A 26908-nucleotide genomic window follows, 5' to 3' on the forward strand; every position below is an offset into this window, starting at 1 on the left:
TGTCGCCTTCAAGGTTCAAAAAGTTAAAGCTTTATAACCATTAAATTGAAAATTGTCAATGTCATGGGTAGAAACGTATAAAGTCACACTCCTTAAATCAAAGTCTGTTATTGACAAGCAGCCTTTCTTACTTTACCTCTCTGTAAATGTCTCTTGTTATCACTGGCAATAGTCCTTCCTAAGTTTGTGTGTGTACAGAGAAATCAACGGTTCCCGACATTTACTGATTACAACTTGAATCCTGCCCACCCGAGCTGTGCTGGTTTAAAAAGCAATCTAGTTCATCTCGAATGCACCAGAACACCCTGTTTTTACCTCGTATATATAAACTCTTTGCTAAGCGGCTCAGGTGTCCCCGGGGTAAAGCTCCTGCTATGCTGTCAAACAGTTGAGTTTCGGATAAATGAAATATTTTGGGAAAAGGTTTCATAGGACAAAAACATTCCTACTTTTGCTGAAGAGCCAAACACGTTTCAGCTTTTGGCCACTACATACAAAGCGTTTTCAGCGTTTTGAAAACAAACACATGTCAATTGTTTTTTAAATGAAAACCTGAACATTTTCACAAACTTTCACTGCCTGTAACAAAAGAAAAGTTTTTCATTTTCATTTAAATTTCATTTTTGGGGAGGTGTGGGAGGGGAATTCCCCAACCACCTGTCTGCTTCAAAGACCAAAACTGCTTCACCTTAAGAGTCCTTGCATTCAGACCTTGCTGCTTTCTCTGAATAATTAAATTAATTCATACTGGTGCTGCTCTTCTGTGTCTCTCTTTAACTGGTGACACTCTGGGGATGTGGGGGGGGGAGGATTGCTGAGATTTCCAGTCCTTTCTCCCCCTCCATGAAAAACTGGGGTGTGAAAAGCCCCCCGCAGGTATCTTAAAAGATAGAGGGTCTTTGGTGTAAGCTCCAGCAGCAAATGGGGGCTGTGGGAAAAGCTCCGCAGCTCCCTGGGCAATACAGAGCAGTTCAGCTGGTAGCATCACTAGATGGGGGGAGGGGGGCAAGTACAATCCAGGTACAATTCCCAGCAGATGGTTCTGATTTGTGTTCAAAGAGCATGTTGCATCACATGAGCAAAACACAGGGGGCAGCGAGGGCCTGCCCGCCCTAGGGCGGCGTGGGGGGGCCTTTCTAGGCGGTGCTTTGTCGAACACGAGCTCCCAGGGACAGGACGGGGTCAGGGGGTGAAGTTCTCCAGCCCATGTTATACAGGAGGGTCAGACTAGATGGGCTGATTGACTCTGCGGCCCATGGCATGCCGCACCAACAAGCGGCTGACTCAGTCTCCCCGTCACCCACACTGGCGAATAGCTGGGCACCGCAGCTGGGAACGTGCCTCGACCTCTGCCCTGCTGAAGCGGATCCTTGGGAGCCAAGGCCTAAGCTGGGGAAGCGATGATCCGGGACAGCACCAGCCGTGGCTGAGTCAAACCCATTAGCCACCAGGCTGGGCCAGTGACGCCGCCCAGCGGGAGGGCACCTGGTGGCTCTGGGGCTGGCAGTCTGGTCCCAGTCCCCCAACCTGCTGAAGTGGGGAGGACAAAGGTGTCTCTGCAGGAGCCTTGGAGGGATCAGAGCGGCTCTGTGGCCTTGAAGCCTTCAGACTAGCCCTCGGCAGTGAACCCGGGGCCCTTTGCTGCTCTGCCTCGAGCACACGTCTGGCTTAGCCCCGGAGCCTGGCTGGAGGCTGGGTCGTGGAGCTGCCAGAGCCATCGTCAAGCCCCCTGCATGTCCCGCCGTCCTCTTCTCTGTCCCAGGTGGGAGGGCCCTGGCCCGAGTTCAGTCCCTGCAGTTTCACTGCATGGGCCCATGAGTGGGATCCTGCGCAGGCCACGACCCCGCAGTCCGTGGTGGCCCTGGCCTGTAGGCGGGGGGGGGGGCGGCGTGCGTGGCAGGGTGCGAGGTGCGGTGTAAAGTCCAGACAGGAACAGAGGCCCGGGAGCTGCCGAGGGGGCCCCTGTGCCGCCTCTCCCCGATCCTGCTAGCCTCGGACCTTGCTCCGGCTGTCACGCAGTGCCTCGAGCTTCGGCCCCAGGTCGCTGAATTTGGGCCTCTTGCTCTGGCTGAAGGCCCAGCAGCTCAGCATCAGGCCATGCACCTGGGAGGAGAAAGAGGTGCGGAGCCGTGAACATGGAGGGGGGAGAGGGATGCGTGTGACGGAGCCACCCCCGCCCTCGGGGAAGCACTGGCTCCTTACCTCGGCGGGGCAGCCTGGGGGCGCGGGGAGCCGCCTGTCGTCCTTCAGCAGCTCCAGCAGGTGGCAAATGATTGGCAAGGGCTTGTCGAGTCCCATCATGCGGAGAAATTCCTGCGAGGCAGGGAGGGAAAACAAGGCAGGAAATGGAAACTCTGGGAGTGGATTGGTCTCCCTGCGCAGGCAGGAGTGGGGATTGCGAGGTCTCTTTATAAACCGGTTCTCCCCCCCCATATAATCTCCATGGTCAGATGGGACTTTGTCTCTCTCTGCAGGCAGGAGGGGGGACTGCAAGATAATTTGCCTTTTTTTAAATCTGATTTTTCCCCATTCTATATAGTCCCCATGGTCACCCTTTACTCTATCAAAGCTCCATTTACAAAGGGGTAATCAATAACAAATTGAAGTTTTGTAAGTAGGTAACAGATGTGAAAGGAGGGCGTCGGGGATGGTTATGTACACAGCAAGGTAAGGTGGTACAGAGGCTGTAAGCAATCTATGACAGGTTGGACTCTAAGGTGTTAACCAGGTATTAAAGCATCCTTCCATTTGTCATTTATTATCCCTTTATCAACTAAAGTTCAGTTTGTAGCTAACATAACCAACGGCCGCCTTCAGGAGAGGAAGCTGCCAGTTTAGTCTGCCGTGGATGGTCACTTGTGTGCAATGTTTGCTCAGATAAGTGACCAAGGGGGGACACCTTGCAGTGGGACAGCATTGGGGCTCACCTGTACAACTTACTGCTACAGAATATTAGTGAAGCAAGGAACTTAGTTGGCTTCTAGGGGCTTAGATATTTACTAAGCAACAAGGGTTCTCAGCTCTCAGGCTTCAGGGTATGAGCTGACTGGGGTCAGGAAGGAATCCCCGACCTCCCCTGATAGGATTGCCCATTAGGAGCACTCTGAGGCAGGGGAGTTAAACCTTCTGAGGCATCCAATGTTGGAGACTAAGTGGATCATGGGGTTGTTCAGCAATTCTTCTGGGGCAATCCTAAATGTACCAGGCCAAGTTCAGCTCTGGTGGTGGTGGTGGTGGGTGGGGAGCTCCCACAGAACTCCAGGGGGAGGTGTGCCTGATTCAGCCAAAGGTCTTTCCTGGCAGCAGAAGCTGAGAACCTCCAAACTCATGGCACCTGTGGTGCTTGCGGGAGATGGCGCCCTTAGGGGAAGCTGTGGCTAACAGTCTCACCTCGGAGGGGCTTTGGCTTCTGTTGCTGTATGTGAAGAGTTCGTAAAGGACGACTCCAAAGCTCCAGACATCGGACTCGCGGGAGAACACGTTATCTGACAGGGACTCAGGTGCGTACCTGGCCGGGGAGGAGATGGTTAGCGAGGTAGGTGGGTGAGCACCAAGCTGTGCAAGCAGAGGGCCCATCAGGGTACTTGTTTGAAGCAGGATGGTTGTGTGGGTGAGGGCTTCTCCCCTCCAGGGACAAGAGGGGCAGAGAGAAGGGGCAGTTTGCAGAGGCAGATACTGCAACAAATGGGCCAGATCCCCAGCTGGAGACATTGGGCCCAGCTCGATTGGTGTCAACGGGAGCTGCACCATTTTATGCAAGCTGAGCAGTTGGCTGCTTATTTTAAAATCAACATTTTTGACCTTAAAGTCCCCCAAATGCATGGGTGGGGGCCCTGTATCAGAGAACTCCAACATCCCCCCCAGCGTCCTGTTCCCCATCTAGCCAGGCATCATCCCTTGTCGCTGCTGTACGGGACCACTGGGGGAGGCAGCTGGGTCTCGTAGATAGACTGTAGGGCTAGGGGGTAAGAATCCCGAGGTTTTATTTCCAGCTTTTCCACTGATTTGTTTGGTGGCCGCAGGCGGGTGCCTCAGTTTCCCCATCTGTAGAATGGGGTTGACAATACCTCTCTCACAGGGCGACTGTTTAGCGGATGTTTGCAAAGTACCGTTGTTAGTATGGACTGCGTTAGAGGTGTGAAATGGCCCCTCCGGCAGGAAGGTTGGATTGTACTGTGGGTTGGGGGAGCACTCTGAATCTCCCCAGCATTCGGTAAGAGGTTTATCCCTCTTTTACAAAGGGGAAAAATGAGGCAGCAGAAATGTAATGGCCAAGGCTGCACAGGGAGTCTGTGGCAGAGCTGGGAAAAGAACCCAGGAGTCCTGGCTTTCAGCTGCTCTGTGAGCTGCAGCCCCTACCCCCGAGCGAAACGCAGACCAGCAGGTGCTGGCATCTCGGGCCTCCCTTACCAGAACACAGGGCTCTGTCCCGGCTCCCGCACCACATAGTACTCCTTGTCCTGGGGGAGCAGCTTGGCCAGGCCGAAGTCCCCGATCTTCACGTGGGTCTCATTCTCCACCAGGATGTTCCTGCTGGCCAAGTCCCTGTGGACGTAGCGCTGGGATCCCAGGTACTCCATGCCCTGGAACAGAGATGCTGAAAGCCTCCAGCCGGAGGGAATGCATGCCAATCCCACAGGGGGCCCTGGCTCCGGCCCTGGAAACCCCGCTCCCTGCCTACTCTGAATCAGAGAGCCAGCTGGCCTTGCTCCATGAACCCGCTTGGGGAAGGAAGGATGGTCATAAGGCGCTGGGGCCGGGCTGTGAAGACCTGGGCTCACGTCCCAGCTCTGCCACAGGTTCCCTGGGTGACCTTGGGGGAGTCATGTAACTGCTCCCTGCCTCAGTTTCCTGTCCCCCTTGCTGTGAATTGGGGGCACAGAGTAGAGAAGCTGCATGTGGGGAGGTGCCTGGGGGTGCAGCCAGGCTCCCTACCTTGCATATCTGCCACGCATAGAGCAGCAGCCTCTTGTGGTCCAGGCGCTCCTGGTTCTTCTGCAGATACTCCCTCAGGCAGCCTTTGGGCAGATACTCCATGACGAGCCGCAGGCTCCTCCGCCCTAGCAGGTGCAGAAAAGATGTCATGGCCAGGAGCCTGCCCCGCATCTGGCCCTCAGCCCCGACCCGGGAGCCTGCCCCGCGTCCGGCCCTCGGCTCTGGCCCTCTAACCACTGCGTCCTGAGCGGGTTTTCTTTAGTGAAAGCTCCACCAGGCAGTGAGGTGAGGGTCTCAGCTTGGAAAAACCAGCAAGGATTGAAGGGCACCAGCAGGGCTGTGGGGTTGGGGAAGCCCAGGGCTGGGATAGCAGAGGGCTGTGGGTCAGGGTTGAGGGGCATTGGTAGGGCTGGGATTGCAGAGGACTGTAGGTCAGGGTTGAGGGGCAGTGATAGGGCTGGGATAGCAGGGAGCTGTGGGTCGGGGTTGAGGAGCACTGGCAGGGCTGTGGGGCGGAGGGAGCCCAGGGCTGGGATAGCAGGGGGACTGCGTGTTGGGGTTGGGGGGGGAGCCCAGGGCTGGGATAGTAGGGGGCTGTGGGTCATGATTCAGGGGCAGCTGCAAAGAGTCTGGGACAGGCCCCTGCAGTGTGCTGAAGCCGTCACCAGCCCCTGGTGCCTCGGTCGGTGATTTCAGTGATTTCAGCGGCTTCCCATGGAGTGCGCTGCCCCCTCACGCACACTGCCCCCGGCTGCGAGGGCCGGGGCTGGTCTAACCGAATGTAGATCCACCCAGGCCGGACACTGGCTCCGGATGTGGCCCCAGCCTCAGACACCCCAAGGCTCCGGCCCAGCCCTAGCGTTAACCCTTCCTTGCCCAGGCCCCCCGGCTCACCCAGGCTGTAGCACACGCCCCGGTACTTGACGATGAAGTCGCTGTGCAGGGAGCGCAGGATGGCGATCTCCTGTTCGAAGTCCTGCAACTGCTCGGCTGAGCTCTGTTGCAGCCGCTTCACAGCCACCAGCTCCCCGGTGCTGTCGTCCAGCGGATCGTATCGACACAGCTCCACGCTGCCGAAGTTCCCCTGGCGCGGGAGAGGGAGTGGAGTGTGTGGGGCCTGGCAGCTGGGGGGCTGATGGATACAGCCGTGGCAACCCCCACAGGGCCTGCAGCAAGGGCCCTGATCCCCACAAGCCATGCCACGCCACCCACCCTGCCACGCCACGCCACGCCACCCACCCTAACCCAGCATGGCTCTTCATCTCCCCGTAGCAGTGGCTCCTGGAAACCCCACCAGCTGGATGCAGCAGTATAAACTCCTTAGCCAGACTGCCACGGGGGTGGGGCAAAGATTTGCACAGCACTTATGTGGGTGATACGTGCCTGTCCTGTGGAACTCCCTGCTACAAGAAACCATGGAGGCCAAGGGGTTTGAAGGCTTAGCTGTGGAGGTGGAAGACGGGAGTAACTGTCCCTTGTGTAGGGTGGCCGATGCACCATTTAAATCCTCCAAAGTAAGGCTTAGGCCTTGTTTTGGCCCCTCTGCAAAGGGTGACTTTAGCCCTGGGAGAAGATCCCCAATGACATTAGGCGGGGAAAGTCCCTGCTTGAGGAAAAGGAAATGCACAGCCCCAAGGGCGCCCTGGGGTCAGGCTGCCAACGAGAGAGCCGTGGGAGTCAGGGGACCGGGTCACCTGGCCGGGGAGCTGTTTAACACCCAAACACCAGGGTGAGGGTGGTGCAGAGACTCGGCCCTGCAGAGTGACTTGGCGGGAATGTAGAGCACACAGGGAGGCTGGGGCCTGACATGCAGGACCCAGCTGTGTTTCCTTTCGGGGTCTCACCTTGCCCAGCACACACATGTATTTCAGGTGCCGCTCCTCAAAGATGGCAGGGTCCTGGCACACTGGGCTTGTAACGTAGCCCCAGAAGCCATCCTTGGCTGGGAGCTCACTGGGCGACAGGTCTGACAGCAGCTCGTAATCTGAAATGTGGGGAGGATGGACATGTCAGGCTGCATGGCCAGCTCCCACCAGTACCCCCTGGCCCAGCCACCTCCTCTGGCTGCAAACTGGGCAGCGGCAGCACCGGTGTCATCCTGCAAGGGGTGATACCGAGCCAACAGCAAGCAGGGCTCCTGATTCACCACCCAGGCGAGCTGGCTGCTCTGTGCCTGCCCATGGAGCTGTACCCTGCTTGGTACCAGGCCCTGGAGCCATCCTGGCTTCACACCCAGCCAGGCCAGGGCTGGAGGCAAGAGAGACCATAGTCAGCCCGGTAAACAAGGGACCAGAGTCATCCATGGGGGCCAATAGGCTCGTAACGGACCTTGGCCGTTACCGCCGGGCTTGTGGCTCGGGAGCCGCTGTCTATTGCAATCCCACGACTGTGTTCTCGGCAGCCTGCCCCACGTGCGCAGGCCGGGCACTCACCTGAGGTGATCAGGCTGTTGAGGTCCCTGATGATGGCTCGGAAGGAGGGGCGCCAGCACGGCCGGTAGTCCATGCACTGGGTGATGAGATTGGCCAGCTCCGTCCACTTGGGAGCCGGTAACTGGAGGCTGTTCTCGTAGAACTGGAGTTTCTATCCAGGGGAAAGGGGGCAGGGGGGGCTAGGTGTTGCGCTGTCTGGGGATCACCTGGGTCCCCCCGCTGGGTCTCCCTTTGCTCGGTACCCGACACCGCCCTCTGCTTCTCGGTCACTTTTGGACCCAGCGATCTCCTGAGGGGCCAGGCTGCGTTTGCACAGCCTGGAAACCATCCTGATGCGCGTTCCCCTTGCCATGAATGGGGGGTGGATAAAGGCCTGCCTGGGTAGAAGCTGTGGCATTCGGGTCTCCCAGCCGGCTGGAGTTTCCACCTGCATTTGCCCCAGATGCAGGGGGATGCCAGGGGGAGGAGCCCAAACACCCTTGTCTTTCTCCACGGGGAAACCATCAGGTTTATAAAAAAAAAAAATCTTTAAAAATAACATGCAGCAGGGGAAGGGCAGATTGCCTTCCGGCACATGCCCCTCCCCTGGGGTCAGAAGGAACCTTGCCAATTGAAATGGCTTTATCACAAGTCGCAGGATACTGGGAGGTTTTCATAAAGTCCCAGCTCGGGAGTCATGGTAGTACATGCAAATCTTGGCTTCCATTTAAAAAACGAAAAGCAAAACGTTTGCCAGCCTTCCCGGCTGGTGAGGAAGGGTGGAAGTGGGGACCGAGGGGCTCAGACCCCTGAAGGCAAAGGTAAAAGAACCCAATGTTTTTATCTCATGGCTTTTAAGCTGATCGCAATTCTGGGGAGCTGACAAACTCATGTCATGGGAATGCTTGGGGTTGGCCCTACTCCCCTAGCTTTTGTGGGGGGGACATGTCTGACTCTGATTCCTGCACCCCAATGGCACCTCAGCTAACCAGAGTGACCCCGACCTTCCTACTACGCCAAGAATGTGGGCCCCAATCCTTGAACCGGATCTGCCTCTGCCCACCCAGGCTCGCCAGCAGCGTCAAGGGGCCTTGTAAGTTTCCAATGGTGCATCGCCGCCTGGCGCCTGTAAGCCAGAGCAGTGCTGTGAAGGAACAGCTGCTCTGGGCCGGGGCCCTCCGAAGAGGAACTTTGCAAAGAAGTTTTCATGGGAGTGACTGCAGGTCAGACCCGCTCTGCCGACACAAACCAGCACCTCCAGGCTGGTAAAATCCCAGCCGCAGGAACAGAGGAAGGGAAGTGACCCTTCTGGGGCTGCCGTGTGGCTCAGAACCATGGGAGGGGGGATTCCAGGGAGCAGAGGGGCCGACTCACCAACTGGGGCTCCAGGGCACTCGTGGGCATGGTGCCCCCGCTGAAGATCTCCCACATGGTGGCCCCAAAACTCCACTTGTCCGACTCAAGCGCCAGGTTCTTGGGGTTGCTGATGCACTCGGGGGCCACCCAGGGGATGCGGTCGATCAGCACTGCAAGGGAGCACACACCGGTGGGGTGAAGGCAGTTCCGCACGCGGGCACCCTGGTAACTGTTGTTGCCAAGTCTAAGTACCTTTCAGGATCTGGGCCTTAGCTGTCCCATGCCTCAGTTTCCCCTCTGTGCAGTGGGGATCGTAGCCCTGCCCTGCTATACATTGCAGACTCTGAGGTGCCCAGATACTATGGTGATGGGAACCAGGGAAGGCCCTGGTGGGATCCCAAGGGTCTTTCCTCAGTGGAGACAAACTGGTCAGTTTCAAGGGAGACTCTTTTCCTCAGCGGAAAGGCAGGGGATGGAAGGATGCCCCTCCCCAAAGGACGCCTCTGTCCCTCCCCAACCTCATGGGGCGTGAGTCATGATGGGAGCTGATTCTGCCCCAGGGAACTTACTTTCCTTGGTCAGCATGACAAGGCTGACTCCAGGGTCGCTGAGCTTTATGAAGGGGGGGCTGCCACTGGCGGCATCCCCCTCCCTGGCCAGCAGGACCTTCTTAGCAGAGACATTGCCATGCACGATCTTCTTATCCTCCTGGGGAAGGAGTGAGATGGTTAGTTGCAAATGTCAGAGCGAACAGCCCAGTGTGTCTCTTTGTTTCCCTGGTCACCAGGTTATTTGGGCCTGGGGCTGTTACTTACCACCCATCATTGTCCGTCTTTTACTACAGAATCTAGGGCTTTGATTTCCAGAGTACTGAAGGTGCCAGGGACATGCAGCTGCAGAGCTATTTCTGCTGACTCACCCTGGCTGCCAGACCAGGTGGGCCCTATCACCACCAACCAGGAGGATCAAATGCTTTGATTGCCTTGCAGAGGGAATGAAGGCTGGCCTGCAACCCTAGAAATGCTCCAGTAGCAAGGGGAGAAGGCTGGGCTGGGCTGGGCTCAGAAGATTTGGCTTCTATTCCTGGCTTTTTCACTGGCCTGCTGGGGGACCTTGGGTAAGTGACTTACCCTCTCTGGGCTTCAGTTTCCCCTTCTATAAAATGGGTTGATGATCCTGCCTGCCTTTGCAAAACGCATTGAGATTGACTGATGAAAAATGCTAGGTAAGAGCTATGGATTCTTATTATTACTGAAGTTAACCATGAGGGAAACCCCAGGGAAGGTGGGGGAGTGTGAGTGAGGAGCAGTATGAATCATTCTCAGGTTTAATAACTGCCCCGGGCGTTTGACCCCAACCCGGTCTTTGGCTCCTTGTAAATAACCGAGGGTCTGCCTGCAGGGCCCCAGGAGGGCATGCTGATATTGGGTGATTAAGGGGATATTGGCAAGGCGGTTGGGGGGGGGGGGGGCCTAGGGGCTGACTGCGAGTCATCTGCCAGCTTACCAAAAAGTTGAGGGCATAGGCCAGTTGTTTGGCCACCTCCAGCTTCCAGCTGGCTGTCACCTTACCCCCAGCCTGGTTCTTCTTCAGGTATATGTCCAGCGCGCCAAACCTGACGTATTCCTGCACCATGATACCTGTGGGGGAGGGCAAGGGATCAGCATCTCCCGGCAGCCGGTTGGGCCAGGTCCGCTTGGCTACAGAGGCAGAGTTTCCCTGACTCAGCCCAGGGAGGATGGCTCCTGTATCACAAATATCTGCAAGGACCTTCTAGTTGTGTCCTCAGGATGTGTTGCTGGTTCAGGGGAATAGAACCCAGGAGTTTGACTCCCAGCCCCTCACAATCCACTGGACCCCACTCCCTTCCCAGAGCTGGGACTAGAACCCAGGAGTCCTGACCCCCCCCCCCCCCAGCTCCAGTGCCCCATGCTGCTTTCCAACAGAAATGTTTTAGTGAGTCTGATTCCTAAATCTCACCATGTGTATTTTGGGGGGAACTTTAACAAGTTTTTTCCTCTGTGGAGTTAAAAACATGGATGCTGCAACACTGGCCCCAGCTCTGGGGGTGGAAGGGGAGCTAGTGGTTAAAGCTGCAGGGAATCAGGCCTCCTGTGTTCCCAGCTCTGGGGGCACGGTTAGGTCTGAGGGTTAGAATAGGGGTGGGAGAGGCAGTCAGGACCCTTGGGTTCTATCCCTAGCCCTGGGAATGGGCTGTGGGTTTGAGGAGGGGGCTGGGAGTCAGGACTCCTGGGTTCTGTCCCCAGCCCTGGGCACAGGGTGTAGTCTGGTGCGGGGATGGGCGTCAGGACTGCTAAGTTATTTCTCCTCCCAGCTCTGGGAGGGAGTGTGAGCTAGTGGTTAGAGCAAGGGACAGCTGGGTGATCTGGTGCTGAGAGAAGTGACTGTGAGCCAGGACACCTGGGTTCCAGCCTCCAGAAGTGAAACCGCCAGGGATTGACTTGCTGTGAGTGTAAACAGCAAACAAGCAGAATCAACTGTGGAGCAAGAAACTGGCATTTTGCCTGGACACCTCCCCATTCTAATGATCCAGGGGCCTTCACCGCCACGCACCTTCTCTGGGCAGCATCCTGGGAAAGGCCCTGGCAAGGGCGCTACTCACTGTTTTTCCTGATGCTGACCCCATACAGCAGGACCAGGTGCTTGTGGGAGATCTGGCTCATTATGCTGGCGGCTTCGAGGAAGGACTGGAACGGATGGAGAATCTGGGTTAGGCTGAGCTGCGATACCTGTCCCTTTGCTTTGTCTCTGGCTTAGCTGCTCTAGAGCCAGGCTGCCCCACACTGGGTGAGCTGCAGGGAGCCCAGTGTGTCAGCTCGTCCCCCTGCCCCCTGACAACCTCAGGCCTCACCTCGGAGCAGTTGCCGTGGCTGCTGTCCATCACCTTCAGCAGGACTTCGGTCTCATGGCACTCGTCGTCCTCCTGGTCCCGCTTGATGCCTCGGTAGATCTTGGTGAAGGATCCCTGGCCCAAGTTCTCGCACTGTCAGAAGCAAGAGTGCGGAGATGAGGGGAGGGGATAAATAACCAGGGGGCACCCCCCCCACACACACCCCTCCATCCGCCCTGGGTCATTCACCAGCTCCCCCCTGGAGCCAGGGCACAATCCTTCAGCGCCCCCTTTGCTGGGAGCTGGGCACCCAACTAACTCCCACAAGCCTCCTCTGGAAATCTCAGCCCTCTTGTGCCCATCACCCTGGTGTCTGTCTCCTCTCGCAGGCAGTGGTGGTGTGGGAGCAGTGCACAACCCTGCTGCCTGTCTTTGTTCCTGAGTGAATTGGAGTACTGTGCCTGCCAGCTACTCCCAGTTTACACCAGAGCGAAAGGATTAGGCCCTTGCCCTCAATATTGCCCATTTCACAGGGAGGGAAACTGAGGTACTGAGTGGGGAAGGAACTCCCCCAAGGTCACATGGTGAATCTGGGCCAGAGCTCAGGAGTCCTGACAATGCCCCCTCCTCTGCTGTAACCATTAGACCATGCAGTCCTTTCAGAACTGGGAAAAGAGCCCAGGAGTCCTGAGCTGCCTCCCCCAGGGCCCTGCTCTAAACACTAGAACATACTACTTCTTTCCCGGTTCTGGGCAGAGAACCCAGGAGTCCTGGGCATGTTGCCCGCTTCTGGGTTTGATCCAGAAATGTGTCTGGGAGAGGAGGGGCAGGGACTGTCCCCTGTCCAGCCAGACCCTGGCGTGGGCCCTGCCTCTTCCCCCACCCGCTTACCATTGTCAGGTTCTCTGGCTGGATCTTGTGGAACATCATCTGGTTGATGCTGCGGCGCGGGGCAGAGGGGGAGCTGGGGAGCTGGCAGCAGCTGCTTCGCACGATCAGCAGGTTGGATTTTTCTTGTGGGGAGAGGAGAAGGAAGGGGAAAAAGCAGCAGGGACCATGGTGTGGGGTGAGCGGGGGAGGTCTCGCCATGTAATGGTCAGATGCTCCCTCACTGCTCGGCACAGGGGCTCAGCAGGAGAAGGGAGGGGGACAAAGCTTCCACAGTTAGACCCAGGGCTTGGCCTGGATGTGCACGGCTTGTGGGGGGGGACTGGGAGACAGACCCTTAAACTGGAGACATCCTCGTCATCCTGGCACACGCAGTCTCCGGCTGGCACAATGATTCTCAGCAGTGCCCACAGGGCAGCCTGCACAACTGGGCTTTAAATATTGCTGGCCACACCCACTGTTGAGCTGCCATTGGTTTCCTCAACCCATTGGCCACACAGCACCTGGCTCCCCCCTATGGATCTGGCCCACCATGTGCCCCGAGTCCAGATCCAGGTGATGACCCCGGGTGCCATGTGGGGCATCACACCGTGGCTTTACCTTTGGGCTGGGGAGGGCAGCAGGTGCCCAGGTGCAGGGCCACCCCGTCGGCGTGCAGGGTGCAGTTCTGGTAGGTGCAGAGCAGCTCCTGGAGGCTGCAGAAGCGCCTGGCGACTCCGGAGAGGGAGTAGCTCCCATCCGTGTCCCTCTGGATCAGGCAGCCCTTGTAATCCGGTCCGAAGCAAGTCTGCATAGCAGAGCAGGGGGCAGTTAGCCAGCGGTACCACGTGTGACCCAAAAGATCCTTCAGCCACAAGGACCCAAATGATCCTTCAGCCATGCCGGGTCTTTCTCCTGGGGACCATGCCCAGCATCTGCTCCAGGTGAGAACTGAATCCCAGTTCCAGATCCTCTCTCCTCCCTCTGGTTGGCTGACTCAGCCGGACCCTTTCTAGCCTGGATGGGTCACGGGAGAGTCCAGTCCGGAATTCCCCCGCTGGACGGGAGTGGATCCCGGTGGGGTTGATGTCCTCCCTGGCACAGGGCTGGGAAGCATGAATAAACTCTGTGATGCTGAACAGCTTCGGGGAAGCAGCCTGGCATCCCCCTGCACCCCAGGCAGCCAGCAGAGGCCGAGTCCCGTCAATGGCGACGTCTCACCTTGATGCAGATGGTCAGCAAGTAGCTGTCAAAGTCCTGCGGGCTGCGGCGGAGGATGTAGACTCCCTCGTCATTCGCTGCCAGCTTCTTTGCTGCGAACTCGGACCTGCAAAGCCCAGGCCCGTGTCAGGACCATGCAAAGGTCCCAGCTGCCAGGAACCATCCAGAGCCCTCAGCGACTGGGTCCAGCACAGCTATACTCTGCACTGTCCCTTTAAGATACAGCAGACTCACTGAGCATGCTCAGTGCCCAGGCCTGGCACATGGCACCATCCTTTAGTGCGAGGGTGGAGGGGTCAGTTTGCAAAGGCCACGTGACGCTTTACATGCAATGAAGGGTTTTTAGAACGTGCTCCCCATTGCCTCCCCTCTGGATTCTGGCTCCTCCGTTTGGAAGGGGAGTTGGGGTCAGACAGAACATGAAAGGCAACGGGGGGCTTTCAAAAGAATTAGTTGGGATCTTTTCCCCTTTTGATGAGACTCCCCAGAAATGGTTCTCCGAGCCCTTTCCAAATATTAATGATGCCTCATAAGGACTCAGTCATTGGTAGACGCAAGTATAGAACCCAGGGGTCCTGGCTACCTTCCCTGCTCTAACCACTAGATCATTCTCCTTCCCAGAGCTGGGAATGCTATCCAAGAGTCTGGACTTCAGACCGCCCTGTTCTAACCCACCGGACCCCACTCCCCTCCCAGAGCTGGGAATACTACCCAGGAGCCCACACCCCCTATTTAAAAATGCTTTCCCTTAAAAACCAATTTCCTTGTTCAAGCATAATCTTCCCCCCCCCCTCCTATTTCAGCACAGCTCTGGTGAACAGAATAAGTGCAGTGCCCCTTCAGAGCCAAAACGGGGGAGCAGCAAGCATTGTTTTTGTGTAGGTCCTACCTAAATGATTACTTGACATTTCCCGCAGAGGGTATTTTTAACTCCCTGGCCCCAGGAATCTAGAGCCCGAGGCTGCCAAGTTGGCAGGGGAGTTGTTGTGCTCTAGCCAGGAGGAACTGCTGCTGGCAAGGGTCCTGTCACCATCCCCACCTGATAGGTCCATGACTCTGGTTCTCCATGTTCTCCAGCAGCCGGGGGGGAGCCACTGCCTTGCAGAAATAATGGTGAGCGTCTGCCGTCAGCCGATAGTAGCCATCGATGAGGGAGACGAAGGACAGGGCCTCCCGCAACGTGAGGAACTCCACCTCCTGGAGGGGGGGGCGGAGAGAGACAATGGGGGCACAGCTGGAAATGGAGCCACAAGCATCCCTCATGCTCAGCCAGGCCAAGATGGTGGCACTTAGCCCTGGCCCTGCACAGGGAATGGGCAGGGTACAAGGGCAAGTGCATTGTGCTGCTGTCACTGTGGTCAGGCAGTTTTGGAAGCCAATGGGAGTGGGGAGAAAATGGGGGTACAGCTTCCCTGAACCCCAGAACCTGGGATGCCCACTGTCCTTTGCCCATGTGGAGGCCTGGCAAGGAGGAGAAGGCTGCCCCTGAGCAGAGGGAAACCCTTGTGAGGGGCTGGTTCTGTGATGAAGCACTATACAGTAACAGCTGTGGCTTCATTTCCTGTGTACCGTGCCTTCTCTAAATCTCTAAGGACGCGGCTGTCTGCAGCAGGCCATTTTGAGTTGCGTCTAGTGCAGACCTCAGAGGAGACGCACATGTCCGGCTCTTGCTCACTCAGAGACTTTACTTTGGATCTTTCTGCACATATGCAAAATGGGGAATGACTGGCTCGGCTGCAGGACTGCAGAAAAGGTTCTGGCACCCATGGTGGATCGCACATGGAAGGAGTCCACAATGTGATACTGGTGCAGAAAATGCAAACAGCATGGTGGGCTGTATCTCTGGCTAAGGCTAAAAGGAGTGAAAATCTAGGGCGATCTCATGGGACGGGTCTACTGCAGGGCCCAGGATTGCTAACCAGAAAGAAGAGGTGGATGAGGCTTGTTTTTAAACAACGTTTCAATGGCTATCAGCCAGGATGGTATCCCTGGCCTCTGTGTGCCAGAAGCTGGGAATGGGTGACGCGGTGGGTCGCTTGATGATTCCCTGTTCTGTTCATTTGCTCTGGGGCAGCTGGCACCGGTCACTGTCGGAAGACAGGACACTGGGCTAGATAGACCCTTGGTCATAGGCGCCGACTCCGTGGGTGCTCTGGGGCTGAAGTGCGCACAGGGAAAAATTTGTACATGCCAAGCTCCCCGCCCCAGCTCACCTCTGCCTCTTCCCCTAAGCATGTCACCCCCGCTTCTCCTCTGAGCGCTTGCCACTGCAAAACAGCTGAGGAGGGAGGAGCGGGAACACGGGGCGCTCAGGGAAAGAGGCAGGGCCAGGGCAGGGATTTGGGGAAGGAGTCCAATAGGGGCAGGGAGGGGGCAGAGTTGGAATGGGGGTGGGAGGATGGAATCAGGGTTGGGGGGGGGGGCGCGAGCACCCACCAGCGCCAGGAGAAGTTGGCGCCTATGGGTCTGACCCAGTATGGCCATTCTTACTGTCTTATGTTAACTAACAAAATGATCCAAAGCACAGGACTTGGTGATGGGGAACTTCAGCTACTCCGACAGCTGTGGGAGCGGGGGGGGGGGAGGATAACGCAGCAGGGCCCAGATTATCCAGTTAGTTCTTGGAATGCCCTGGGGGCAAGTTTTTATTGCAGAGGAAGCGACAAGGGCAGAGGCTGTGGTGGATTTGCTCCTGACAGATACAGAGAAACTGGTTGAGAATTTGAAGGTGGAGGGGAGCTTGGGTGAAAGTGCTCATGACAGTAGGCTCATGTTTGCCCACAGGAGAGCAAGAAAGATGATGAAAGGTCTAGAAAACATGACCTCTGAGGAAAGATTGAAACAAAGGGGTTTGTTTAGCCTGGAGAAGAGAAGACTGAGGGGGGGACCTGATAAGTCTTCAAGTACGTAAAAAATTCCTCTGAAGAGGATGATGCATTGTTCTGAACTGCTGAGGACAGGACAAGCTGCAATTTAAGCCCATTGCTTCAAAGGAGATTGAGGTTAGACACTAGGAAAAACTTCCTAATTGTCAAGCGAGTTAAGCCTGGAATTTCCCTAGGGAGGTGGTGGAATCTCTGTCACTGGTGGTTTTTAAGACCAGGCTGGACAAACCCCTGCCAGGGATGGTCTAGGGTTACTTGGTCCTGCCTTAGTGCAGGGGGCTGGACTAGCTGACCTCTCGAGGTCCTTTCCCCTATATGTCTAGAAAGGACACGGAGACCCATGGGTGCCCAAAAGGGAACAGCAGACAGTCGTAATGAGGCAGCTCCCCCACCCGACACACACACACACACACACACACACACACACACACACACACTCACTAGGATCCTGTTGTCCGTCTTGGTGACGGTGACGATCCGGTTCTCCACGGGATTGCTATCCCGGCTCGCTTGCTTGATGCTGATGTCTGCAATTTCGGGGAAGTCGCAGAACGGCTGGCGGTTCTAGGGTGGAGAGGAGAAGTGGGTCTCTGAACTGAGCATTTTTTCCAACGTGAGGCAAAAAGAACCAACCCAAAACATCCCCCCGAGCCTCGGACCCTGGGTGAGGTTTCAGATGCAGCAGGAGGGTGGATTCTTCTTGCCCCTGGTTTTGCCTGAGGATACAGAAGCTCAAGTGAAGGGCTGGGGCTAGATCTTTCCTGGAGAGCAATCCTCCCACCTGGCTGGTCGGTGATGGGATTAAACAGGGGTAAGAGGACACATAAAATGCACAGAGGTTTAAGGCAGCTGGAGGACAAGTTACTTTCCCTCCCAGCTCCCTGGCCTGGTTTCCCTGATGCCGTAGACCTGCGAGTTCTCCAGCGGCCCATCGAGTTTCCCGGGAAAGCAAGAGCAAGATAAGGGCTGAATTTCACAGGTGAGAAAAAGGAAACGAAAACCCGTCCAGCCTTTCCTGGCATGTGGAGCTGGGTTTTCATTCCCTGTCTATGGAGGAGATGGAGAGCACATTGTGGTGTGCCCCACACCGACACCAGGCAGGGCTGTGGCCTCCTCTAGTGGCTGCAGCTTGCTATAGGTTTCGGAGGCTGCTATTGCTTTCCGGCTAATTAGCTCAAGCAGGAGAGGTTTGTGCTTTTAGATCCCACGGTCCCAGGGTGGGGGACGGACTACAAAAGTGTGTGTGTGGGGGGGGGGGGAGAATGGCCCCATGTTTCCAAAAGTATGGAGCAGCAACAGCCCTTTGCCCCCCAGCCCCATCTCTGGCATCAATAGCTCAAGCTTGGGGATTGAACCATGTGGGGCTGAGGGCTGGTGTTTGCTTCTGCCCCACACCCCCTCAGCCTCACCTCATCCCCGCTGTGGCTCCAGAAGATCCCGTTCTCCCCAGACACATGGATGATCCTCTGCCCCTCCTGGCCCCACTCACAAGCGCTGTGGGTTCGGACCGGGAAGCTCTCCTCCACCCAGGCCCTCTCCAGCTTCTCCAGGTCGATTAGGTACTTGAGCTTGAGGGCACAATCATCGGTCTGGCAGCCGCTGATCTTCTGCAGGGACTTGTGGAACTTCCTCCGGATCCGCTTGCGGGTCAGGAAGCTTTGCTGCTGGATCTGGTGCCGGAGCGTCTCTGGGATGCAGGATTTGTAGCTGGGGGTGGAAGAGGAGGATGGAGGAGACCTGGTCCTGGCCTAGCCTCCCCATCAGCCCCTTCTCCAGGTGTTATGTGAGGGGATGCGGGGTTGTTTGGCAGGTGGCCCTTGGTAGCTCGCCAACTGGGACCCATGGAACCTGCTGGCTGGGGTCCCTAGGAGGCTGAGAACAAAGCCTGGGCAGCTGGGGGGTGAGTCTGTGTGGTGGGCATTTGTGTCTCTGCTGGTGGCTGCTGCTGGAACCCAGCAGGGCAGGGAAGTGGATGCTTTGGCAGGTGGAACTTGGGGCCAGACGCTAGAAGGGACAGATCCGGATCCCCCTGCCCTGCTGCTCCCCCCCCGCCCCATCTCTCTCTCACCTGACGCTGTTGAAGATCTCCTCCAGGCTCCGCTTCCTCTCCTTGACCATCCTCAGCATGTCCAGCAAGGCCAGGCTGAGACACTCCTCCTGCATCTGCAGGCTCAGCGCCCCCTCCATTTGCCCGCTGATGAAATCGCTGCGGGACTGGGGGCCACCCCCAAGCACACCATGCAAGGTCAGCTCAGCACCAGGCTGTGATTACAACTGTCTCCCGTTGGGAGAGCCACTTTGCCCCACGCCCCACAGATCAGCTACACTAGCACAGCGGGCTCCAGCTGGTGCTCTGGGAACGCCTTCCCCCCACTTGCAGGGAAGTGGAAATGGGGCCACAAGTAAGTAAGCTTCCTTCCAAGGGATTGGGGGATGCTGAGGGATCCTGAGCCCCCTGAGAGAGATGCTTGATCTTGGGGTGACTCCATCCCTGGCAATATCCCCCCCACCCCTATTGTACAGCCACAGGCAGTTCCCAGCTTGCTGCACAGGGATTTCCCGCTCCAGTTACACCTTGTTCACAACCCAGTCTGGGCAGCGCCTGGGCCCTTTGTGCACCTGGGATCAGGCTGGCAGAGGCCCATGCTTGCAAGCAGCTCAGGTGCTGGGCTGGCACTTTGGAGAGGGGGGGTGCAGTTCCCAGCTCTGCCCCTGGGGCCTTGCAGGGCTGTGGGCAGCTGCTTTACCTCTCTGCGCCTCCCCTCCTCTGCTGTACAGTGGGGGGGGGGTGATGAAACAGGGTGCAGCCCAACCAGGAAAGTGGTTGGGCGATGCCATGTCCGAACCTCACAGCTGGATGTTGATACACCGGGCAGATGACACTGGTATCTGACTTTAGGGGATGAATGCTCTGTAGCAGCCCCCTAGGGCATCACTCACCTGCGCAAAGAGATAATTGATGGTGGGACAGTCTAGCACAGCGCTGGCTCGGTCATTCAGCAGCCCGAAGCGGTACGATTTCCCCAGCCCAAACCAGTTGGGGAAGAAAAACCTGCCGAGGAAAATGAGCCCAGCTCGCTTCTCTTCTCCACGTTTGACATGAACCTCCCTGTGGGCTGGCTGCTTGGGGGTGAGAACTGACCCTCTCGGAGTGTCACTTCTGCCCCTGGGATTACCAGCTCCCCTGTGGTGATTTTATAGGGGGGACAGCAATGTGCAGATATAATAACAAGGATTAAAGAGGACCAAGAATGTTGGCAGGGTGCAAAACTTGCCTGCATCGGGGCATGAGCCTCACCTCCTGCTGGGAGGGATGGGCACAGGATAAGAGCCTAGAGAGAATATAAGACACTATCATTCCCCCGGAGGCTCTATAGAGGCAGGTTATCCTATACCTGTTTCCTGTGGGGCTTCTTAGAATCATAGAAGATTAGGGTTGGAAGAGATCTCAGGAGGTGTCTAGTCCAATCCTCTGCTCAAAGCAGGACTAACCCCAACTAAATCATCCCAGCCAGGGCTTTGTCGAGCTGGGCCTTAAAAACTTCTGAGGCTGGAGATTCCACCCCGTCCCTAGGTAACCCATTCCAGTGCTTCACCATCCTCTTAGTGAAATAGTGTTTCCTAATATCCAACCGAGACCTCTCCCACCCAGACCTTCTTGCGTCTGTCTGTGGCAGAGACAGGATGCTGGACAAGATGGGCCGTGGGTCTGATCCAGTCGGATGGTTCCTAATCAAACGTGCCACCAATAGGTTCCCGAGCCAAACAACATCATCAGGCAACCCTGCCCCTGAGATGCACCCATGGCAAATTTTTTGCTTGGAGCGGCAAAAACCCTAGAGCCGGCCCTGGATGCACCATCATGAAATAATGGCCCTGCTCAGGAGCAGACAGACCTCACTGCCCTGCTGTTGAGGGGCCCTAGGCTTGGGCACTGAAACCCTGTGTGGAGACGCAGGGTAATTGCTGAGTGATCCCATGAGCTCCCGGCAGGACGGGAAGGAAGTAGGTGCGGCTCGTTGGACCAGAGGGAAGTAGGGGCTAGGACAGAGAAGCTCCTGCCTGGAATCCCCAGGAGCCTACGCTGGCGGGGAAGCTTAGCCAGAGGTCTCTGCTGGGTTTGTGAGTTCGCAGGCCCGCGAGGAAGGGGGTGACTCCGGACAACGCCTCGGGAGCTGGGCGCTCAGCGACTGGGGCAGGGAGTTTGTAAGCACCTGATTCTGTAGACGACAACCTGGCAGCTCGAATTATCCACCGTGAAGAGGTGGTTGGGCGGGAACCAGCATTTCAGATCCTCCGTTGCCAGGGCGAAGAGGGAGTGGCAAACGGGCAGGATCCCTGCAGGGAGGAGAGCGGCAGGTGACGCATTTTGGCAAACCCGGCAGGAAACTGACCAGCCCAGGCACCAGAGCGGCTCGCCCTGGGCACCGCAGGCCGGGCGCTCAGGGCTGGTGGACGGCTTGTGCCAAACAACACTGGGGAGGGGAGGGTGGCCGCGTTGGGAGGAAGCTGTGGCCACAGCAGCTGGTTAGCCAGGCGGCTGGGCCCGTCGACCCTGCACCCGGCTGCAAAGAGCAATGGCTGGGCTCCTTGGCCTGCTGTATGGGTGTCTGTGCCTGGTTTGAGGACACCCGGCTCAGCCATTCCTATAGCCCTGGGGTGGCTCTAGACAGGGCTCAGGCAAGGGGCTCCTTCCCCCCCCCCCCTTAGACTTCAGAGTCTGAGCTTCGGGTGGCCCCCTGCCGAGATTGGGGCAGCTGGGCACTGACACTCGGCCCCAGGCAGGTTACAATCTAGCTCAAGGGCTGGAGAAAGATGGGTTCATTCTCCCCATGGAACTGATGTGGGGGGGGGGGGAAGCGGCTCATCCCAGGCTACCCTGCAGCTAGGGGAAGAGCTGGGAATTGACCCTGGATCTCCTGGGCCGTAAGGGCCCCGGCACCGGACATGGTCCTTGATCTGCCTGTGAACGCTGGTGCAAGGGGATTGTGAAGCCCTGGGCGTTGGGCTCCTCCCAGAGACACAGGGCAGGTGCAGCACCCGGAGAGCGCCTGGCGGCTTCCCCCTGGCCGACTGGCGCTTCGGGCTGCGGCCACCAGGTGGTGACATAATTGCGGCAGCTCGGGAAGCGATGGCATTGCGTTTGGTGGGGCCACCTCCTCTCCTGCCTTCCCCCGCCCCGCCTGGATCCCATCCCCAGGCCCCCGCGCCCCTCTCACCGCAGGTCTTGGCTGCCGCCACGCAGAGCTCCTCGGCCAAGTACTCGCCATACGTGAAAGTCAGGACGCCGCCCAAGTCGGGGTCCAATTGTGGGCTGTTGGCCGGGTGGTACAGGTAGACCTGGAGTGTCCCCGATTCCATGGAGGACAGACTGCAGGACCTGTTTCCGATCAGGGGCGTCTCCTCCCCAAGGGGGGCCATGGTGGGAGGCAGCCTGCTGCAACACCAGGACGGGGCTGGTTAGCTGGGCTCGAGGCACATTCTCCGCTCACTGGGCTCCTTTTCTCTGCGCCCCCGGCTCTGGGCGGCTGCCTCCGGCACTAAACGCCAGCACCGCCGGGCTGATCCTGAGCCCAGCTGGTAGCGGGTCCGGAGCACCCAGACTTCCTGGGCCAGTCACCTCTAAAAATGGACCCTCCTGGCAAAACCAGGCCAGGTAGCGACACCACTCGGCTCCCCTCTGCTCCTGCAAGTGCCCCTGCCTGCTCTCTAGCTGGTGCTGGCTCCCCTCCCGTCCTGGCCACTTCACCCAGAGCGATGTGGGGGAGGTAAGAAGTTAAGAAGTCGTGTTCAGGCGGCTGCAAAGGCCCCGCCACTGCATTGAATGCACCTTCCCCCGCCCCGGCTTCCTTTCCAATGTGACTGCGCTCAGAAAGTCAACCATGAAAGCAGCCTCCTGCTTGCAGTCTGCTTCATTCCCGAGTGGGGTTTGAGTCACAGCGGCTCGGCTGGGTGCAGGACTCTAGGAAGGTGGGCAATGCAGAGGCCAGGTGGTCACCTGCTTGCTGGCCTGTCTGGGGCATCCCCTACCCCCCACCCTGCCTCTCCAACTGGAGCAAGGCTGGTCCGAGAGCCCTGCAGAACGGAGACGGTGAGTTATTCAGGTGGCTTCCCCCCCACACCTCTCTACTAGCCCTCCTGCACCCAGGCCTGGCGAGGCGAAGGCCTCAAAAGAAGGTGGTGCAGTCACTGAAATCCCTCCCCCACCCATCCCCAGAGCAAGCAGTGAGGAAGAATTCCTCCGGCAACCCCCCCGGTCTCTACGCAGGGGCATAAGTCGGCTCAGCTCGCTTGCCAAGGGCGGGACTTTTTCACGGCCCTCCGGGATGTGGCTACACTGGCCTGACATGGTATCGTAGACTAGTCCCCCGGCCAAGAGGGCAGGTCGCTCAATCCTTGAGTGGCCAATACATGGGCCAGCTGGTGCCAACGTCACGGGGCGTATTGTGGTCTCCTGGTTGAACTCATTTCACACTGGGACCACTCCCTTCCCAGTGAGCTGATGCTAATCTCATTTCTTGCCTCACTCTGCTGCCTTGTAAGACGCACCCGGAGTTGAACTGGGGAAGGGGCAGGGGGTTCTTGGTTACACTCCAGTTTCTGCAGGCACAGCCATGCAAATGGGCAGGGTAGCATTGCTCTTTGGTGTAAACATGCAGGAGAGCGAAGAATCGGGCCCCACAAGTTCAACTCAGTTCGACTTTTCAGCTTAGAATCAGAGTCATGTGGGGCTGAAAGGGACCTTGAGTCCAGAGCCCTGCGCTGAGGCAGGGCCAAGCGACCCCCAGTTTGGCCAACATGATCTTAAAACCCTCCAGGGAGGGGGATGTAGGAGTGCAATGAACATATTAGTTGTTTGCAGGCTGAGGTCATGTTCCTGCCGTATACAAGAGGGAGGGGGGTGTGTGTGTGTGTGAGAGAGTGTGCCGGGATTCTCGTAGTACGAAGTGAGAGCAGTACGTTCCCCTCCCTCCCCACCAAGTGAGGAATGGTCCCTGTCCTCCTGACAGGAGACTTGAATCCCGTGACCCCATCGGACCATCTAGCCAAAGGGCCTCAGCCCACTCCACAAACCAGGGAGCTGGGAGTGTGTTTTACAGATGGGGAAACTGAGGCACAGAGGCCCACCTGTTTAAAAAGTGGCCTGGCAGGGCTCTGAAAATCAGGCCCCTCTCAGACATCTGATGCTGAGCACCCAACTCTCTCGGCCAGCGAGGACAGATGACTAGCCAAAGGCCCCCCCCCCCGGGAGTCGTGGCAGAGCAGGGGGGGTGGAGCCCAGCTCCCCTGGTGCCCAGTTCAATGCCTTGACCCCAGACCTAGCCTTCCTCCAGCCCTGCCAAACCCCCTGCTCGCTGGCGGCTTTCTCTGTTTGCCTCTCGCTAGCCCGCTGGGCTCAGACAGAGCTCGCCTCTGCAGCGGGCCGGCCATGGTCCCAAGAGACAAACAACCGTGCGCAGCTGAGCAGCTTTGTCCGGTTTCCTCCTCTGTTATTAGCAACAGGCCTTTGCGATTTCCCTCCGGGTCTGGCTGACCTCGGGGGAGGGAACCGAGCCCCCCGTCGCACTAGCTACACCACGATGGGCTCGCGAGCCAGGCCCCGCTCTGCCCTGCATCCCAGCCGGTGAGACCCAGAGCGTTACCTTGTATGGGGTGACGTCTTCGTGGGTGCAGCTCTGCCCTCGCCGGAGGGACAAGGAGTCAGCGTGCTCGGTTTCCTCGCCCGGGGCCGGGGCAGGGAGCTGGGCATGGATCAAGCTGTGATGCAAATTAAAGATGGTGGTGGGGGAAAATCCCCCTTCTCGCTTCCTTCCTGCCCTCTGTGTATCTTGGCTTTGTGTGAACTTCCTGTCATTTGCTCGCAGAGGCCGGTGCGTGGGATGGGGAGGGGCCCAACCGGGCTGGAGGGGAGAACCACCAAGCGGGGGGGGGCGCAGGAGGGGGCCCTAGGAGCGAGCCGGGGCCCTGCTGCACCTGCTTGGGCGCTGGCTCTGGGCGGAGTCGGTGGCTCAGTCGGGCCCCACGGTACCACGCTAGGGGGCGCGATGGCTGCTCTGCTTGACTAGCCCCGAGTTGGCAGCATCCCCAGGCCTAAAGGGGGTCCCTGCAGGCCAGCGAGCAGCTGCCCTGTTCCAGGTATAAAGAGAAGCTGCCGAGCCAGCCCCTGGGAGCTGAGGCTGCTCTGATGTAGGGGCTCCGTTCTGCAGCTCCCCACTGAGTCCTTCCCAGCCCGCCGAGGTCTCAGGTGAACCCCAGTCTCTGAGCAGCAGAGGCACGTGGAGGGGATGTTCTCTACCAGGGCCATGGTCCAGACATGTCCCCAGAGACCCCGCAGGACCCCTTGGGATCCAGCCGTATGGGCTCTGAGCAGCCTCGTCCTGCTCCTGCCGTGGGATTTGAAGTATGGCACAGGGCGGTCGAATCAAAGCCCCGAGGCTCTGTAGGGCAGTGATGGGCTCTGCAGTGCATTGGGCATCCCCCCAGCCCTGGCCGAGCTCCCACAGGCCAGGGCCTGCAGCCCCAGTGTGGATTCTTCAGTGTCCCCAGTGGAGCCTGGAGGAGGGGGCTCTCCCAAGCTCTGGCATCAGAGCAGCATCCCCCCGCCGGGAGCCACAGACCAGATGCTGCTGGATGCGGCCAGTGTGTCTCCCTGCAGCTGGCGAGCGTCCCTGGCATGGCCAAGGGGGGAGGGAGGGAGCACTGTACCCCTCAGGTCCCAGCCCCCAGGGGCTTCCTGCTGAGCTGGGAGGTGCGAGCGGCCGTGGGGAGCTAGCGCGTGGGAGGGCCTGACCGCAGGGCATGGCAGGGAGAGCGGTTTTCCTGTTGCAGCTGCTGCTGATTTGCTGTGTGCGCTGGTGGGAGGGAGACAGCGAGACGGGTCTGGGCCAGCATCCAGGCTCCAAAGAGCCATGCGCGCCGGGGGCTGCTTGGCACTGAGCTCTGCGACGCCGGGGCTAAGGAAGCCAGATGAGAGCGGGAGGGGAGAGATCCCTGCCTAGGACATGAGAGGGTCGGGTGGCTCCTGGCCTTGGGAATGGGATTGCACAGGCTTGGTCTACGCTTCTAGGGCTGCCCCTGACTGCTGGCTGGGCCAACCAGCCCCAGTGTAGATGCAGCTTTGGCAACAGAGGCAGAAAATCTCCCTGGGGTGCCCGTGGCATCCACATGAGAGGGCTGAGTTAAAGAGTTGGGAAAACAATGTCAGGAAAACATTTGAAGAGGGTGGTTTTTTTTTTATTTTTTTTATTTTTTGCAGGATTTGAAATGGAACCAGTTATTTAAAAAGGGGGGGCACACCCGGGGGGGGGACAGTACTGGGGGGGGCAGGAGTGTGCATGTGTGCTTTCCTTTCGGTTTTTTAAATTTTTTTGATTTTTATTTATTTTATTTTTTTGCCACAAGGCTGCAAAGTTTTGAAAATTTCCAAAGAGGAAAATAGGAAAACATAGTGTGGGAGGGAGAAAATAGCAAAAAATACCCCTCCCCCAGTGCCATTCATTCTGTCGCATTCATAGCAATAAAGGCGTCTGGGTGCAGGGGTATATGTTGGGTGGGGGGCGAACAGACAACTTTGAAATCTCCCCGGTTTCAAAACATCCATTTCAATACAAAACCAAACTAAACTTTACTTCTGACATTTCCCATTGAAAAAGCGCCAGATGACATTTTCCTGGGGGGGGGAGGACAGAGGTGGGGGAGGGGTTACAATGGGAATCTCCCCTTCCTCTCCCTCCCCCGCCCCCCCCGTGCAATAGTTTCCATCAGGAAGTGTTGACCGGCTTGTCCCCAGCCCTGTGCAGTAAAGGCTCTGACCATTAGATGGTGCCACTCTCATGCAGCGCCCGTGCTGAGACTGCCCCCAGGGCTAAACTAAGTGCCACAGAAGCAGCTGGCATGGCTCTGCCCTCGCATTCCCCCTTCTCCAACCACACCCTCCCTTGCACCCTCCGATCCCGGGGCTGGGGCTGCCTGTGGGGCCTGAGACATGGGCGACGCTGATCCACGTCTCAGGCCCTGCCGGGATTCTGCGCAGGGGGATGGGGCTGGAGCTGATCCCCTGGCTCTTTCCCCACAGAGAGCAGAGGCGTTAGCAGTTCTGCCCTGGCTCTGGGACCTGATGGACAGTGGGGGGTGAGAGAGTGGACCCCTGCCCCCACCTTTCGGAGCAGTCTGCTTAAGGAGGCTTGCTGGGGATCGGATCATCCCATGGCAGCTCCATGGTCTGGGGCTGATGGGCCTAGAAACCAACAGCTGCTCTCTGTCCACGGGGCAGGCGCAGCGGCTGGGCAAACTTCACAGCCCCCCTCGCTGCCCCACACATGCTGCTCGCCTGTTGGAGGGACTCAGGCGGGACTGGGTTTGATGGATCTGTGCCCACCCAG

At 57.9% G+C, this 26908-nt stretch overlaps 1 protein-coding gene across 2 annotated transcripts; it reads right to left on the reverse strand.

Moving 5' to 3' along the window:
* Positions 1–7: 7 nt before the first annotated feature.
* JAK3 (Janus kinase 3) lies at positions 8–25235 on the reverse strand. 2 transcript variants are annotated; one of them, XM_038384147.2, is made up of 24 exons: positions 24170–25235; positions 21746–21960; positions 20741–20864; positions 19467–19578; positions 18595–18740; positions 17936–18233; positions 16968–17090; positions 14681–14838; positions 13642–13747; positions 13042–13228; positions 12445–12566; positions 11575–11706; positions 11326–11410; positions 10209–10342; positions 9272–9410; positions 8721–8872; positions 7368–7518; positions 6780–6919; positions 5830–6019; positions 4936–5060; positions 4411–4583; positions 3391–3508; positions 2203–2313; positions 8–2103 (listed from the first exon to the last, which is right to left on the reverse strand). In XM_038384147.2, the coding sequence occupies exons 1-24, from the start codon at positions 24274–24276 to the stop codon at positions 1987–1989; spliced, it is 3465 nt and encodes a 1154-aa protein (XP_038240075.1). In that variant the 5' UTR covers positions 24277–25235; the 3' UTR covers positions 8–1986. The 2 variants fall into 2 exon arrangements, with proteins under 2 accessions (XP_038240075.1, XP_038240074.1); XM_038384146.2 differs by having other exon boundaries at positions 21746–21963; positions 24170–24353.
* Between the last annotated feature and the right edge of the window lie 1673 nt (positions 25236–26908).

This window comes from Dermochelys coriacea, chromosome 25, assembly GCF_009764565.3.
Source record: "Dermochelys coriacea isolate rDerCor1 chromosome 25, rDerCor1.pri.v4, whole genome shotgun sequence".
NCBI classification, from domain to species: domain Eukaryota; kingdom Metazoa; phylum Chordata; order Testudines; family Dermochelyidae; genus Dermochelys; species Dermochelys coriacea.